The 16614-nt window shown below is 52.4% G+C and overlaps 6 protein-coding genes across 6 annotated transcripts; 3 read left to right on the top strand and 3 right to left on the bottom strand.

The window, feature by feature from the left end:
• Positions 1–1699: 1699 nt before the first annotated feature.
• BDP55DRAFT_20536 (uncharacterized protein) lies at positions 1700–2112 on the top strand. Its single transcript, XM_060565963.1, has one exon. It carries the CDS (start codon positions 1793–1795, stop codon positions 2051–2053), a length of 261 nt encoding a protein of 86 aa, XP_060437184.1. The 5' UTR covers positions 1700–1792; the 3' UTR covers positions 2054–2112.
• Positions 2113–3810: 1698 nt separating this feature from the next.
• Positions 3811–6130, bottom strand: BDP55DRAFT_736607 (uncharacterized protein; the record flags this gene model as incomplete). The annotated part of the gene is made up of 5 exons (XM_060580360.1): positions 5453–6130; positions 5080–5254; positions 4780–4817; positions 4113–4357; positions 3811–4024 (listed from the first exon to the last, which is right to left on the bottom strand). Exons 1-5 carry the CDS (start codon positions 5630–5632, stop codon positions 3811–3813), a joined length of 852 nt encoding a protein of 283 aa, XP_060437183.1. The 5' UTR covers positions 5633–6130.
• A 1549-nt stretch (positions 6131–7679) lies between these two features.
• Positions 7680–8383, top strand: BDP55DRAFT_625653 (ctr copper transporter; the record flags this gene model as incomplete). Its single annotated transcript, XM_060571505.1, has 2 exons — positions 7680–8221; positions 8275–8383. The coding sequence occupies 2 exons, from the start codon at positions 7680–7682 to the stop codon at positions 8381–8383; spliced, it is 651 nt and encodes a 216-aa protein (XP_060437182.1).
• Positions 8384–9009: 626 nt separating this feature from the next.
• BDP55DRAFT_20375 (uncharacterized protein) lies at positions 9010–10123 on the top strand. The gene has a single exon (XM_060565955.1). It carries the CDS (start codon positions 9060–9062, stop codon positions 9978–9980), a length of 921 nt encoding a protein of 306 aa, XP_060437181.1. The 5' UTR covers positions 9010–9059; the 3' UTR covers positions 9981–10123.
• A 2436-nt stretch (positions 10124–12559) lies between these two features.
• On the bottom strand, positions 12560–13209 carry BDP55DRAFT_20380 (uncharacterized protein). Its single transcript, XM_060565959.1, has one exon. It carries the CDS (start codon positions 13081–13083, stop codon positions 12682–12684), a length of 402 nt encoding a protein of 133 aa, XP_060437180.1. The 5' UTR covers positions 13084–13209; the 3' UTR covers positions 12560–12681.
• Positions 13210–13778: 569 nt separating this feature from the next.
• BDP55DRAFT_689235 (SRF-type transcription factor) lies at positions 13779–14652 on the bottom strand (the record flags this gene model as incomplete). Its single annotated transcript, XM_060576717.1, has 3 exons — positions 13779–14063; positions 14138–14272; positions 14407–14652. The coding sequence occupies 3 exons, from the start codon at positions 14650–14652 to the stop codon at positions 13779–13781; spliced, it is 666 nt and encodes a 221-aa protein (XP_060437179.1).
• Positions 14653–16614: the final 1962 nt, after the last annotated feature.

Raw genomic sequence — 16614 nt, 5'->3', positions numbered from 1 at the left:
CACTGCGTGGGGATATCACGGATGCAATGAAAATTCGAAAGGCACCATTGGCCTTGCGGGGAATAATGCCTAGCGGCAGACGCTTCATTCAGAGAAAACCTTTCTTGAAAACTTATTTATAATTCGATGACGGGCCGTATCTCGTATCTTCTTTTCTACTACACGCACGGCTATACACGAAAATCCCGGCGTTATACCGATACCACGGAACATTAATGGAAAGAGACTACCAGGGTCATAGAGGGGGCCAGTCGGGACTATTGTCACTTTTGTTCCCAAAGCTTTCTTTCGCTACATGCTTTTCGGAAAATTCACTCGTGGGCACGAGAATCAGTTGACAGGACACATGGGGTCGGATTTGTTTTTACGGCGAATGGTTGCGGCATCGCCCTCGCTACATACGGATGCGGGATAGGGGCGATGCCAAACTGGGTACGGCTCCACGGAACACCTATACATCGGGAAAACGGAAACTGGCGCAGGCACTCACGAATCGGATGGATCACGATGACGGAGGGTTGCCTAAAACGAAGGTCAAGGTTGAGTCATTGATTCTGTCAAAGTTTGGACGGGCATCTGGGACGGTTGGGTTTTGTACGCAAGAGGTCGCAGGTTATCAAGGTGGGATAGTGGAGTTGGGCATCAGGGACTGCTTTGGAAGATACCAAGATTATCAAGAGACAGGAGACTGTACATTATTACAAACGCACGAGAGCATTTCCTGTGTCACTGACCAGGAGTGAAAATTTCGAGAGAAATGAGTAATGTTCTACACATATATTGAAGTATCGCGGACAGTGATGGGCCCCTCGGTTCTGAATGTGTCACAACGGCAGTCCATCGCCTTCTGAAAAACACCATGATGACGAGAAATTGGCAAATTGGCATGTGAAGAACAATTTCTTTTGCCCATAGCTTCAAAAGATCTAAGCTCGGTCGATAATGTTGACCGCGATGGTTTATCGTGTGCTCACGTCCTAATGAACACTCACAGAACAGAACACCACCTCGGCGAGTTAGAGGGAATAGACGTCCACAGAGCATGGCATATCCACACACTGTCAAATTAAGAACGTCAACAAGTGAACCGACAAGAAATCATCATCAGAGACACAGCTGTACGTAAGGATCCATCAAAACAGTAACCTAGACTTTTCTGTCAATGTTCGAAAATGGTCGAATCAAGTTCTTCTTCATCCCCTCCCCCCCTCACCCTCATCCGAACCAAAGGCAGATTAGAGCCCTGGCCTAGTGGAGGATTACGTGCAGAGACTAACGTGTGGGAAAAAAAAAAAAGGATGGCGTGAACGGAACGGACGAGGCTGGCGGGGAGGGCGTATGGGGGTGTGCCTTTCCCTTTTGGCTTTTTGGCTTTTTGGCTTTTTATTTTCTCGAATTCTCGTTTGCTCTCTGAAGCTTGGGCGTGAGGGAACGTGCTGGCGTGCGTGAACGGCCGCATTAGAGTAGAGCGAAGAGGATGGGATGGCAGGTGTCGGTCTCTCGCTCTCTGCAGTTGCAAAATAACATAAGGAAAAAAGAGGCGCTGGGCGCCGCCGGCGCCGCGCGCCATACTCAAAACATCAGATGACATTGGGGAAGCATTCATAATGCGCAGTACCTAGGTAGATCAGTTCTATCCCCCCCTTTATGCTCCTTTGGGTCAAGTTTGCTCTTCGAGACTCTCCTCTTTCAAAGAAGAATGAGAAAGATGGTATGCTTCTGACGAAAGGAGGACGTTGCTTGTGCGACCGTGTTGGGGATTCCTTAGTCGATCGTCGGGGAAGCAAACCACATGTTCGTCAGCCAGCCGTGTTTTCTCGGTATTAACCTCGTTCCGGCAGAAAAATTGTCCGAGAGGAAGCTGTTGAGCGGGAATGGATGGAAGGAGAAACACGGTGCAGTCGTGGTACGAGCAGTCTCTGCACTTTCCCCCTTCCTTCCGTATTCATGTTGCACACGAGTCGCCCGCCGTGTTCCAAGGCTGCAGTCACGAAGCTTAAGTCAGTATCTTTGTGATAGTGAGCATAAGTGCAGAGTGATCCTAGCGTTGTAGATGGTGAGCGTTTTGCTGGCCTGATGAGCGGAGTATCCGTGAGAGTTTGTTGCGCGTTATCCCGCTGTTGGATATCCCGCTGGGGATTCGTCAAAGATACGCAAAGTTGACCTAGAAGCTATATGCGATCAATACGGAAGAGTCTAGACTCCCTTGCATGTCGGTTATCTGCGGAAAGTGTGCAGCTTGATGGGCTCGGCCCCATCGCGCAACGAAGATTCAATGTACCAGAGAGATTGTCCCAGTCCGGAGCTGGTAAAGTATTGATTGCGTTCCAACTTTGGCTCATTCTGTCGTACACAGCCGTGATGGCCAGTTCGAAATGCTCCGGTCTGATGGAGAACAAAGCCAAGCAAGCGGGGGGGGATAGAGTAGCGGGGCTGGTGAAAGCGATCCGGCTGCGGAGCTGAATCGAGAACCTGACGTGAGGTGAGACACACACGCGCGAGAGGGTGGAATGAGAAGGGGGAGGAGAGGGAAAGGCTAGAGCAAGGTGGGGTGGTAGGGCGGAGCCCATGGACAAGCATTCCTATCACTCCCACGCGATGGGCTGGCGAAGGTGTGTGAGGCGCCTCCTCCCGGGGAACCTCTAGCCCTTCCCCTTTTCCCCCTTTCTCTCAGAGCCGGCGGCAACACTAGTGCATAGGTCAGAGAAGCCATTCCACTTTGAGCATGCGGATTCGATGAGAATCGGTTGTCGAGCTGCAGCCGGTTAACACACCTGAGAGCCCTGGTCAACCTCATGGAGTGCGCCGATTGTTTGACAAGGCCTGGTATCAACGCTACTGAAGATAGACTGTCAATTCATTTGACGCTTTAGAGAGGGTGGGAAACACCACTCAACGGAAACTGTCGAAGTGGCGAAGATTCGCCTACCAACCGCATTGACTCCTCTTGCCTTGCTTTGTCCTACTCACCAGGATACGTGAGGGTGGGTGTGCGGAAAGACATAGGCATCATCTCACCCAGCTTTCAATGGTTTGACCACCTGACTGGCCAAGCTTAGAGTGTTGCATATGTGCGTCCTCCTTGGCAATCGAGTCACTTGCTTGCCTGCACCAAAGATGCAAGCATCCTCAGCCGTACGTAGTTCGTCCACTTGGATAGAGAGAGGTGGGGGAGGAAGTCGGCAAATGAGTCCCGCCCAGTATGTCGGTCAGATGGCGGACGTTGATGGCGGACGGTCCTTGTGCTCTCTTCTATCATTCTTGCACTCCTCATTGTGGAATAGAAAAAGGCTTGTGTTCTCCAGCTGCGACGAATCTTGAGAAAGTGGGATGAACAAGGACGTTGTCAGCCTCCTTGGTACTACGTAAAGAGGGCATGTCTAGCCGCGCCACCTAAGCAATGCTCGTGTGGTAGGATGTAAATAGGTAGGAGGAGGTATCGGTGGGCTGAAGTGCAATCTCGTTTCTAATGGCCCCCAATGTGATTGATACCTAATCTTTTGAATGCTCCTTCGTAGATCAGCGCCCGAGCAGAACGCCTCAAGGCTGGTCTTCCGGTTCCTCTTCGAGCCTAGCGGCAGCCTCGAAGCGGCAACGGCTGAACATCTGGACGCAGACTAACGATTCCCACGACGACAATCTCGCATTCCGGTTTGCCGAAACAGCATGTCGCTTTCTAGTCTTGACAACATTCGGCCGGAATAGATTGTTCTGAATTCATTGGCGTGATGAGATTTCGTCGTTGCTGAAATTAATTGTAGCTGCGAATTCGACCTGGAAAGAGTTGTCAACAAATGCCTCCCTGTCCTTTCATAGGTGGCATCCATAGTAAGCAATCAAGACCACGTCTACTATGCATCCCTTTGCCGATTGGTCTGAAGTTTGACTGTTGTACAATGGTTCGACTTGTGAGTTGATCATGCGCAATGCTCTTCTAAGGCCAAGACCCATGTCCCTAGGCTCGAGCCGATTTGTGGAAGAGGACGCGGTTGCAGCAAGATCGCTGCCGTTAATATTACGCGACCTTGAGTACGGATATATTGGTTATCGTAAATCCCCTGTACCAAAATGCGGGACAGGCCAGGCGTCTACGGTATGTGGTCAAAACACACAGTGTCGAAGTAGTTCCCAAAGTTTGCGCCGGTGCTTCTGCCATGGGTAACGGTCGAGATAGTCGAGGATCGAATGCTAGGTAGTCGAGCTCCGCGCATACCACATGCGCTTGAGGGTGGCCATGCTCAAGTACATAGGCGAGCCAAACCCCACATGGGTCGCGGTTCCAGTATTTCGAACTGCTGATCGCGCAAATAGCTCGGTAGTCGCAATTGCTGTACGTCTCGAACGTCGCCTGTTTTCGCTAAATGTTTCCACGGCCAAAGGCGACTATGAAGAGACTATGAAGATTGATAGCCATGTGTCAAGGCCGGCTCTCGATGGCTAAGGTATGATTGATAACAGAGCAGACGTGGACTTTGATAATGGTGGAGGAGTTCGCAAGGGCGTCCGTTGCAAGTCGTCGAATTAGGCTCGGCAACTTGCGATGTCGCCCCTTGATCCCGGCCCGGCCCCGCGATTTGGGTTGGATGCAGCTTGGGGAATGCCCTGTGTCTTGTTCTTCGCCTTCAACCGTTCAATCTCCGTGGATGGTTTTGCGGCTTGGTGCAGATCATTTCCCCTTGACCAGGGGCAACGGAAGCCCCCAACCGAAGCATACCAGCCGATACGCATGTCGGTCAGGCCTCGGAGTCAACCTAGGCCGTAAACTTGGGCCAGACAGACCTCAGCGTTTGCTGGAATCGTCCGACGCTCACGGGCAGCTGCATGCCATCGTGGGACATTAACGTATATACTCAAAGGAGAAACAGACGCAGTCAAAAGCACTCTGTGCTGGCGAACGAGAACCATCGCAAGACTTCAACTAATCTCGATGTCGCTAGGGTTGCATTGGACTCGGGTCAATGATCACCGGTGACCCCTGCTTCTGAAGTTGCAGTCTCCACGCGCCCCCGCGGACGCGACCTCGCGCAAGCATTCAAGTTGCATTTCGAATCATGACAAGCATTGGACGAAGCCTCTCACTTCGCGATCTTGTTTCCGGAACGTATAGACTGCGATCCAGTGTTTGCTCGACACCTGGCTTGGATCCGGGAGCTCGAAGATCAAGCATGTCCGTTTTCTCCTTCCAACACTCGAAATCCGGGCTGCGAGGAATCTGACTCCATGGAATAGGAATATCTTGAGGCGTAAACAAATACTAGAGTGGTGGCAGCAAAACAGTATAGAAGAGTACAGCTTCTTGGCTCCAGAAGAGACGACCTTTCCGGCAAACTTCAAGTTTCCATCGACATGGTAGTTACTACCATTTCCACCGAAGAGGTCGAACATACTCGTGGAACCTGGCTGCAGTTACCTCTCAATATAGTTGAGTGGAACAATTCTAACCTTTACCTACCGGGAGATTTTGGCAATTGTGATACGATGAACCGACGCGGTCTGCGTTGAAAGTGGCTGCGGCAGACGGTTGAGTTGTGCCCAGACTTCTTGCACACCCTCTCCTCTGAGACACGGCATCCGGATCTCGAGGTTCCAAAGCACTGACATACTGACAGACGTCGTCCATTCCAAGGATCATTGCAGATCAACCCATTAGTTGCCGCCTAGAGTCGCATCTGACATCGATTGCAACGTATAGAAGCAGGCTGCTCTCAGGCGAAGACCTTTGCGAGTAACCGAAGTTCACAATCATCGATTATGTGCTGGTGATGTCGTGGTTCACGTCGTTGGGGGTTTCGATTCAACTTGCCGAATACTTGATACATCGAGTCATTGAGAGCGAGATAGTCAATGGACGACTTCTCCGGCTCATGAGCGTTACTGGGTTGGTCCGCCAGTCAACTAGGCATGCTCAACGCTTCAGGCCATGCTGATATTGACCTCTGGGAGTTTCTTGGTTTCTTTCGAATCAGTCAAAACGGCCTATACACTGAGGCATCGAGTTCGATGGAGCTGGCTTATCAAAGATAATACGAGGGTTATGAAACTCGGCTGAATGCTGGTGGACCTGAAAGAATCGTCGGCAATCGTGCTCAAGGAGCGGCAGGAACAGAGTGGCACGCGAGAAGTGGGGCGTGACGAAGTATCGGGGCGATGATGCGCAGGTCGAGCGCCAAACGTGCTCGCCCATCGGTGGATCAACCACATATTTGGGGTAATGAAGAGCAGAGATCGAAAGACTGCGGTTGCGATTGGCGGGCTCAGGGCGAGATTGTGGGAAGAGCTTCCCTGGTGGTGCTTTGGGATGGCCGAGAATAGGGTGGCCCGAGACGACTTCGGATGAATGTGATGAAATACCAAACTCTGGGCTCGGCAGCGACACTTGAGACAGCGTACTCAGCTCTTGTGGACAACATGAGCCGCAAGAGTCGTTTCGAACAGTCTTGGAGACGTATTGGGCTGAAGTCTTTTCTGCCAAGCACCATAGTTGAGGTGGCCGGCAAGGAGCTCCGTCTAAGACCGTCGAACCATCAACCCCTGTTCGGGAACTGCGATCGAGTACTAACAAAGACAAAGCCACGGCTGGCCTGGAACTTTCGCCCTCAGTGGCCCATGCTGCTGTCTCCGAATAATTACAGATATCGTGTCGAAGAGCTATATTTGGAAATAGAGAGGTGAGGCCGCCGGAGAATCCCGTGCTAGTAAGGCTCGGGGTGCGATTGACGGAAACAACGTCCAGATAAGGTAGGTAATTGCATTGGGCACAGGGTAGCCAGCAAACAACGTTCAACTCAACAACATTATTTCTTCTTTCGTCTCGTGATTCATTCGAAGTTTTGTTACGTGGGAGGCCGATAAAAGCAAAGGCGAGCAACACCGCAACGGGGGGAGAAAACGGCCGATGTCGAGACACGCGGTGAGCAGTTTGTTTGAGAGCAGAATAGATGGAAGTTGAGTTTGGGTGTCACTCTTGGAAGAAATTGTTAGCACGACAAGGTAACGATACTTCTTGCTCTTTTAGGCTATCGAAGCTAGAAAGGGATGGAGACCAATTAGAAGGAGCAGAGTGGAGAAGACCCCGCCTTGGCATCGTCGCAAACTCCACCCATGCGCAAGTTGCCGAAGGGGCGTTCCCTGATGTTCCCTGATGCCCAGTATCAGCTCCTTCTCCTGGCCTTAGCAGATTGTCTCGCGTGATGCCGCAACTTGGTGCTAACGCAGTCTTAGGTCAGAATGTGGCCGGTTGCCCGTCTCACCAGGGTGTAACCAAGCTTCCAGGCCCTCCGGCAGGAACAACAAAAAGTCACGACCGTCCGCCTCCTACATCTTGGCACGAGCCAAGTCGACTTCCCATTCATGCACAACATGCTCTCGTTTCGCCGCAGTATCGCGAAGACTTATTCGTAACACCCTCCCTGCTTGAAGCGTCTGAAGATCCCACGCAAACCTTCTCGCTGCCAGTCTATAACATCGCCCGTGCCGCCTTGTTCCCCTCATCTTGGCGAATCCATCTGAAGGACCACGACGCTCCCTCTTACTTCCTATATTAAGTAATAACTGACTCCACGGCCGGGACTGGAGCCTGGTAAAACCGTACATAATACGCACCGTCACTCCCTTAATATTCGATTGTTTGCCAGCTCTCATACGCCAGCGTCGACCGCTCCGCCACGATATCCGCAAATATGGACAGCTTTCTCATGGCAAGGCACGGTGGTGATGACCACGGAGCGACGGGGACTGCAACTGCTTCGGATGCCATGCCGGGAATGGATATGGGCTCCGGCACGATGAATGATACCCACGGCTCGACCGGCTCAAGCATGAGCATGATGATGATGACCATCTTCCAGACTAGTTTGAAGACTCCTCTTTACACCGAAGCCTGGACCCCCAACAGCGTTGGCACTTACGCCGCCACGTGCATCTTTCTCATTTTCCTCGCCTTCGGTCTTCGCAGCATGCTGGCTCTCAAGTCCATTCAGGAGAAGAGATGGTTGGACAAGGACTTCAAGCGCCGCTACGTCAGCGTCAATGGCAAGCTCGGCATGGCAGGCAAGATGTCAACGGACAGCATGGCAAAGCAAATGGTACTTTCTGAGAACGGCCTCGAGGAGAATGTCACCGTCGTCCAAAAGGGACACGGCATCTGGAGGCCTTGGAGATTCTCCGTTGATCCTGTCCGCGCCGTCATTGATACCGCTATCGCCGGAGTTGGATATCTTCTGTATGTGTTCTCTTTCCTGCTATCATGAAAAACATTACTAATAATTCACGCAGGATGTTGGCTGTCATGACAATGAATGTTGGATATCTCCTTTCGGTTCTCGGTGGTGTCTTCCTGGGCAGTCTCGCCGTTGGCCGCTTTGCCACGATGGGCGAGCACTAGTGAATTATCAGCAGCATCTACGGAGACAATATCGACTAGACTTTTCTCCCCAATTCACTTGTTATTGTACGATGCGGTGACTCCAGTGATGGACGGATGCTGGATCATGGCATATGGATACGATGAATGCGACCACGAAGGAATGGGCAACGCGACATCTCTCAGGCCTTGGACGACACGTCCTTTTTTTCAATTTTTTTTCCCTTCTTTGAATCGTATGCGAAGGAAATTGCCAGGCTACTTCCGGCTGGAGATTACACTCGCTGTATTGTGTCGCACGAAATAAATTGTACACTCAAGGGCAGCCTACGGTTGTCAAATTCAAAGCAGTGACGATTGATAATGAAGCTGTGTGTACAGATTCGGTACCCAATATCGAGTTCCCTCCTTCTCCTTCGGTCGTGTGGTGGTAGCGCAGCAAGTACATATACAAGGGGTCTAGCGCCCTTTCTGGCCCGTGCAGAAACCTTCTCAAACTCCCTCAGTCCGTCGCCTACCTGAGGTACGTCCTTCCTGCGAGATGAGACGTACCAAGCCACCGTGGAAGCCACCAAGCAAGCCTACCGTTGGTAGGTCCGGAGTAGGTGCCCATGGTGCCTTAGTCGCTGTGCCACATCGCCTAAGCCGTCCACTCATCCTCTTCCCACTTCTCCCAAGTCAAGTCTTCGAACATCAAATGGTTCGAATTAAAAAGGAGCCGCATGCCGAGTTGTCCGCATCACTCGGCCAAAGATACAATGGGAGGTGGCTAACGCTTGTCAGCCCACAAATTCTGTCCCTACGCAAGGGCATCACTAAGACAGACAGGCACGCAGGGTTCAATTTGAAGGGTAGCAACCCGTGCAACCCAAGACGAACGATAAGATCAGCAGCCTGTACATCTCTTCTAGGACTATTCGTACATCAACAGTCGAATGTACGCCCAATCACATGTTTTGCGAGTACGGATACGTTCTTATGGTGTATCAGCAGGCATCCTCCCTTCGCGCCCTGGCATCTCGAGTCGCGGTCCCAGAGGCGACGTCACCCAGCGTGGCATAGCAGCATGTGGAGTGTTTCCTCCAATTCCGCACTCTTGAAAGAACCCGTCCTTCCACGAAGCTTGTTTCTGCCCGTTTCATCTGAACAGCTCCCCTCCAGACGGACCTCGAAGTTTCACTCCTCCGATGCTCCGTTCCAGTCAAATTTCGTTCCTGGCCATCTTGCAGAGGGGTACGGCAACTTCCACATGGGACGGGCAAAATGTATCGACGCTCTATCTCGACGACCTCTTCTCTACGGCAGACCTTCGAATGGCCAACACAATTACGAGGTTGCCGCATGTTCACCGGCGTTGCTAGCACCAGTGTCAGAAACCGAGAGACAAGCAAGATATATCCGCACCACCTCCTTCGCCGGAAGACTATGTTTGGATGTCACGACGCAAGCTTGCATTGTCCGATACAGCATAAGCCGGTTGAACCCTGCCATCCGTAGCATCTTGACCGCCACGCTCCAATCGGGTCACAATTCGCTATGGAGACGACAACAGACGACGGGAGCGCCGTGGCTGTGCGGGGCTCTCGCTTTACCCGGAGTCCACGATATCTGTCCCTAACCCCGGAGATGGGCAATCATTGGCAATGAGACGCAGCTCAACTCCGAGCACTGTGCGATACAAAGCAATCATCTTCGAGCCTCGGGACTTTGTGGGCGTCTCTCCTCTCTGTACGTCTCGTAGAGGAGCAGTTGAGACGATGTAAAGTTCCTGGTTGTCCGGACTAACAAGGACTCAGCCTAGGCTCACTACGAGAAGACGAGTGCTATCGAGTACGAAACTCTACGCGGGGGAGAGCGCGGAGACCGCCCAAGACACCATCTCCTCAAACATTAGCAGGATCAGTCTATGTTTGCAATGTCCGACGATGCCAAAGAGCCCTAGACCACCAGAAAACAAACAAGATAAACTCACATATCAGCTGGAAGCTTGCTACGCTTCCTACTGGCCCAACCTGCGGCGATGTCTCCCGTATTCTAGGAATTGACCTCGGGACCGGCATCCAGCCCAGTCATGGTAATGGGCCCTTGGAACTCGGCATTTAACCATGTGTGAAGTGTCCAAGAGGTCGCCGACCCTGTCAACTCAAAATCAACCTCTTCCTTGCACATCCTTGTCGATGGACTACAGAGAGGGAGGGCTGGGCTGATACCCTATGCAGCCTTATATGCCGTTCCCGAGATTACACAGATGACACAAAACTACTGCATAGATGCTCGGCCCCGGAATATAGCAGACAAGGCAAAGGTTGGAGTAGCTCCAAAATTGTCCGGCTAGATCTAGATCTGATCATATTGAGACTGCAGCGGACCGGTTCGCCGCAAATCCCGTCAAGCCCGCCAGGCCCAAAAAGGCAACGAGCTGTCCCTGCTCACATCCAAATCCAGACAGGACCTTCCCCACCATGAACAGCAGACATACATTTGCCTGGCAGGAAACCTCACAGCTGGAAACGCGTCTTTCCAAAGATGTCGAATCTACCCCGCTGCAGAAAGGTCAAAAGAAAAGAGTTTAAGCTCACAGATGCGCATGTGACACGTCAGGATCTGATCAGTCTCACTCTCCCGACCAGTCGAATATGATTCTTCTGGCCAATTGCACACTGTATCACCAGAAACAAAACAAGTCAAGTCAAGTTCGACTGACGGGAGAGACCGACCACGATGACGAGATATACGTGAGCCTCTTCTTCTTTGACAGCCAAGAGGGTTATGCGTCGTTCTTCGCGCCATGTTTACGCGCTGCCCCCCTCCCTCTTCGACTTCTCCGCTGGACCCCCGCTAGCGGTCGCCGAAGCCGCGCTGCGGAGGTGCACCTCAGACAGCGCGCACCCTGTTAGTAACAGCGGCGAAACACGAGGGCGGGCAGTACCCGTAGGTCCACTGACAATGTCAGCCCGCGCCCAGCAGTTAGGTTGCGCCGGCCGTGCCACGAGCGGGTCTATCGTTCACCGAATCACAGCGCGCGAGAAGGCCAAAAGCAGCATTCGAATCTCTATCCTGCCCCTTGCATCCCGAGTTCCCGCCATTTAGAAGTCTGCAGTGAGTTTACGGATACTCGCCCATGAATGGAACCAGAGATCCGCTGTTTGACCTAATCAGGCAAGTTGTCGGCGGGCTATTCAACCGCATACCAACACGACGACAGCGTCTACTTTTGCTACACTGACAAGAACAAGAATAAGAGAGCGCATGTCGACAAATTAACCTCCCTCAATCAAGGGCGGTCTGGAACTTAGCCAGGTTCTCCCACCCCTCCCTCGGACGTCAAACTGTCAACAAGTCTACTAAGCAAGCAACCGGACGGTAGGGGTTGGCTCGTACTTGGTGCCCGCTCGAGCTTGCATTAATTAGGAAATTCCAAGGAGAAATGACACAACCCTTTTGTATGGACAGGACAGAAGCCAAAATCAGTTGTGAAAACCTTGCGCGCGCTTGACAATCGAGCCCACGCTACCTTATGCTGTCGGGCAGCTGTTAAAAAAACGACCGGGCTTGTCTTCCCACCTCCCCTCCCCTTTCCTTCTGGGTAGCGGGTAGGTAGGTTATTTGCCGGCACCCCTTTGTGTGTGTTTACTTTTTTCCCTTCTTTCGTGTCTCGCATTTCACCTTTAGAGTTCAATCACTTGTCATGTCACCATGACGGCACACCACACACTTCACGCATGCGCCACGGACACTGCGCACTGCCAAACCAAACCAAACCAAACCAAACCAAACCGAACGAGACCCGAGTCTAATTTTTGCTTGTTCGAGTCCGCAAACGGAATCGCGTCCACCGTCGAGGACGGACGGACGGACGGACGGACGCAGGCGGGGGAAGCGGAGGAACTTTGGAAGGAGTCGGGAGAAGATCTGGATGTGTAAGCAAAAGTCTCTCTCTCCTCTGGACTTGACGGAAACAACCTACCCAGTCAGCTGCTTACCTAGCTACCTACACGCCTCGAAATGTTGTCCAAATGTCACTTCGGATCAATTCACGCATGATTGGCCGGCCGTACGACCTACCTACCGGTAGACATCTCACCGCCCCATGATTTGCTGCTCTAGGAACCTGCATGCGCTTGTTTATTCTTGTACGAATCGTAGACTCTCTCCCATTAGCACTGCTTCATGAGCAAAGTACAACAGTGTAAAACGTTTTGAAAAGATTAGCAATTCGTCAGGTCCTGACTTTCTAGTAGTGGTAGTTCTGGGTACGAAGACGGTGAATGGGGGGAAGAACAATAATCGCAAGGGGGCGCGCACACGCGGATATACTATCATACAGGTTTGTAGAGACATTTCTTCTTCTCCGTATTCTTAGGACTCGTCTTTCGTTCTTCATCCCTTCCCTTCTTCACAACCGGCGCTCTCCGGGCCCTCGGTGTGTTTGATCCCCCCCCCTGTATCCCAGAAGACCAATGATAGTCTCTGAATAGAACGACGACGGTGATAGCAAAGAGGGGCGAGAATGGGTGCAGTGTGAATGTAGCTTTTTGTTGATTTGCCCAGGGCCGGGGGGTATCGTGCCGAGTCCTACGGAGTAAAAGAACCCAAAAGACATTTCCTCGCAGAGCAGCGTAGTGAGAGAAAAACGGGTTCTGGAGCGTACGAAATGGTCCTGCGGACGTCTCTCTGCTCCCTCGTTGATCATCGACTTTAATGAAATCATCACAGTCCATTCCAAAAAAAAAAAAGATGTGCCTGCCCCAGCCGTGAGATATCGTGCTCTCGTGCTGGAAAAGAACATTTCCCCCTCCCGCGCCGGAAACCCTCCCCCACCCTGCTTCCGCAAGACATAGCTTTCTCCAACCACACAACCCCCCCCCCCCCCCCTACCGCCACTGGAGAAGAAGGAAAAAATGAACGAAGACGAAAAATGGCCAACGATGCCATACAAACTCGCGTCCACAGACAGCACGCCGCCTGTCGCGAGGTACAGACATGCCGCGCTCAATGAGACCGCCGCCGTCGTAATGCCACCCATACCCCATGTCTCCTGATCGCATGCTCCTCAGTGTCGCCATGTCTCTCGTTATGTTCCCCGTGTTTCCCCAGCTAGACAGCATTAAAATCCGCTCCGCGATAACGGTATCGCACAATACTGTGTTCCTTGAAGATTCAAATTCAAGGATATCCGAGTTGCGAGATGCCGGCGGAGTCGTAGTAGCAAAAGGGAAATTGGGATCAAGAGAAATAAAAAGAAAACGTAGTGGAACGAGATGCAGCAATTGGTAGCACCGAACTGTAACGCCAAACTACCAGAGCCTCATCGCCGGGTGAAGAAAATGACGAATGCCGGCGAGCGAAGTCTGGAAGATGCAGGATGTGTGTCTGGTATCAACGGGAAATGCAAAAGTCATGATGAACTTGGCGATCATGACTGATGCGACGTGTGCTGGGGAAGACCAGACTGCGGCGGCATAGCGTAGCCACCACCCCGTTGTTGTTGCTGGACGTAACTCTGGTAGGCGAGCGCCTGAGAAGGATCCATGCCGACGTTGGGCATGTAGTTGGGAGGCATGTGAGATTGGGGCATACCCTGGCGTCCTGCTTGAGGGGGCAGGTGCTGTTGGGGAGGCTCCTCGGGGGAGTCAACCTGGTTCGAGTCGTCGACACCGTTCTCGCCGCCTTGGGAGGGCTCGGGTGCGTTCAGGCATGCCTGTATCAAGAGTCAGATTTGTCTTCTTTTGTTTCTTCCTTCAATTTGCGTTGGTTGAAGCAGAGAGCGCATACCTGAATCAAGTTCTTGCCCTCGGCCTTGGTGACAAGAGGTTGCAGCTTTGGTGTCGTAAAGGTGTAGACGAGACCCGTCTCGGAAACAACGAGGAGGAGCACTTGGGTTCCAGTGAGGACAGAGAGCTCATAGGCCTAGTGGATAAGCTGGTTAGCATTATGAACAGGTAAAAATTGGGCTGGTGCAGGCAGCAGGAGTCGCATGTCATCTTGCAGATTGCTTCTTCGACCTCGATGCAGATGGGGAGCGATTGGCAGTGTCAACGTACCTTCTTCATGATACCAGCCTTGCGCTTGGAAAATGTGATGTGGCGACGAGACTTGTCGTTGATGAACTTGATCTCAATCTTGCGACGCTCGCGACCGCCCTTCTCGTCATCGTCATCGTCGTCGTCGGCGGTGCTGGGACGTTGGCGCTTGACGCCTCTGTTCTCAGCGACGCTGCCGTTGCCAACCTGCGACTCGTCGAGGTCGGTAGGCGAGGTCTGGTCGTGTTGATCGGTGATGTCGGCCATTGTGGTCAAGTGCGAGGGTGGTTTGAATGGTATCACAAGGCAGTAAAAGGTAAAAACGGTGGAGAAACTGCTTTGAGCGTGGTGCCGATTGATCTATACTTGATCAGGGTGGATGAGCTCTTGCTGTGTGTAGCTTGGATGTTGTCGCAGAAGGAGGCAGGTCGGAACGGGAGGTAACCTGTATCGAGTCTGGTGCGGAGCGGATGCGGTGCCTTGCGTGTGGTGGAGGTGGGAAGGCAGGTAAGGTTGACTGATTGAGAAAGATGGCAGGTAGGAGTTGGTAAGGCAGGTGGTAGGTGGGTAGGTTACGCGGGCGACTGATAGCGCGGTTGCGTGTGTAGTAGTACCTTTTTTGTTTTTTTTTTTTCCCTGCCGACCAACGGAAGCGAGGAATTTGCTGATTTAATTTTTTATTTGCTTTGTTTGACTTTTGGAGCTTCCGTGCCTGACATGCACTTGTTGCTTGTCGGTAGCCACAGAGCGGACAGTGGACAGAGAGAAGATTTGTCCGAAATAGTCAATAGTCGACGGCGACTATTTTTTTTGACAGGAGGCGCGCGCGCGGTGGATGGTTGGCGGTGGTGGAAGGAAGCTGGTCTTTTTGGAGACAAGCACAAGGTAGCGTAACGGAAGCAGGTGGTGGATGGTGGATTGTGGTGGTGGTTTGTTCGCAGCGGAAGCGGGATGGCTTGGCCTGGCGAAACGAACTGGATGCGGTGCGGGTTATGAGCCGAGCGGATTTGTGTAGGTATTTCTGCGGAGGTGCGTGGTGCGTTGGGGTGGACCGTGGACCGCGCAGAAAAAGGAAAAACGCGACTCGAGTGAGAAACTTGGGTCGGGGGTAGTGGGAGAAGAAGTAGAGGTCACTCGGCGGTTTTTTTTGGGAGGATCCCTTTTTTGACGGGGGGAGAAGACCGAGTAGAGAGAGACTGGGGGGAACCTGAAGGGGGGGCAAGGAGGGAAGGGTAAGGCCGAGAGTCCAGAGCCAGAGAGAGACGTTGGACCAAGGGTCAGTTGTCAGGCCAGACCGGGTCAGGTCAGGTACCGGGTGGGTGAGGGTGAAGTGTGAAGGGTGAGATGGATGGGATGTCGTATCTCTCTCGTCCGGATTTCGATGGAATCCACGGAGCCGAAGAACGGGTTCTTGGACGCCCCCTAGAAAAGGAAAAAAAGGGGACAAGAAGCGACGGGTACGGATACAGATAGGTCGATTCGGTATCGGGGCGGCTTGGACGTATGTCGTTGGTGGTTCAAGCGATTTCCCCTGCTCCCAGAAACAAGCAACAAGTGTCAGTTGGGGAAAAGCAGCTCGATTGAGGATAAGGCGAAAGGGAACTGCGGAGTGAATGAAAAGAGGATAGTGAGGTGGTAGCACGGGCTGCGGCCATAACCAGACAGTTTAAGGAAAAACGAAAGGCGGGGGGGTGGCGGTCTTGGACTGCCTGGACCTCTCTACTCGAGTACGGAGTCCTCAGAGTCGCGACGGGGGCCCTTGGGGGTGCGACCAGGGTGTCAAGTGCTAGCTGGGTTGTAGAGTACAGTGCGCGCTACAAAGATACCTTTCATCTTTTCCACCTCGACTTGCCCGGGGCATGCCGCCATGGAGGGAAGGGGGGAGGGGAGGAGGAAGAAGAAGACGAAGAAGGACGACCGGGTGTGTAAAAGGTAGAGGGGGTGTGCGTGCATGGTTGGTGGGTGGGTGTGCCAATGTCGCGGTGTGCATAGGTACGGATACCCAAGGTGCCTACGGATACCTCAGAAGCTGTACCTACGGATACTGCGTAATAATGTGAGATGTTCCATGTATGGATGCCGACGGAGACTCCCTCAGGTGAAGCGGAGAGAAAGAAAGGGCAGATATGTGGGCTATTATCTTGGGATTCTACTCTGTAGGGACGGAACATCAACTGATGATATCTGGTTGTGCGGATACCTGAGTAAATCTTCACGCGCTCTCCCCCA

Source organism: Colletotrichum godetiae, assembly GCF_030913485.1.
Source record: "Colletotrichum godetiae strain CBS 193.32 chromosome Unknown BDP55scaffold_1, whole genome shotgun sequence".
Lineage (NCBI taxonomy): Eukaryota > Fungi > Ascomycota > Sordariomycetes > Glomerellales > Glomerellaceae > Colletotrichum > Colletotrichum godetiae.
The sequence above is the reverse complement of the archived record's forward strand: the minus strand, read 5'-3'. Positions and strand labels throughout refer to the sequence as shown.

Coding starts and splice junctions, on each gene's coding strand:
- BDP55DRAFT_20536 (XM_060565963.1), top strand. CDS start 1,793: ATGTTCGTCAGCCAGCCGTGTTTTCTCGGTATTAACCTCGTTCCGGCA.
- BDP55DRAFT_20375 (XM_060565955.1), top strand. CDS start 9,060: ATGGTTCGAATTAAAAAGGAGCCGCATGCCGAGTTGTCCGCATCACTC.
- BDP55DRAFT_20380 (XM_060565959.1), bottom strand. CDS start 13,083: ATGGACTGTGATGATTTCATTAAAGTCGATGATCAACGAGGGAGCAGA.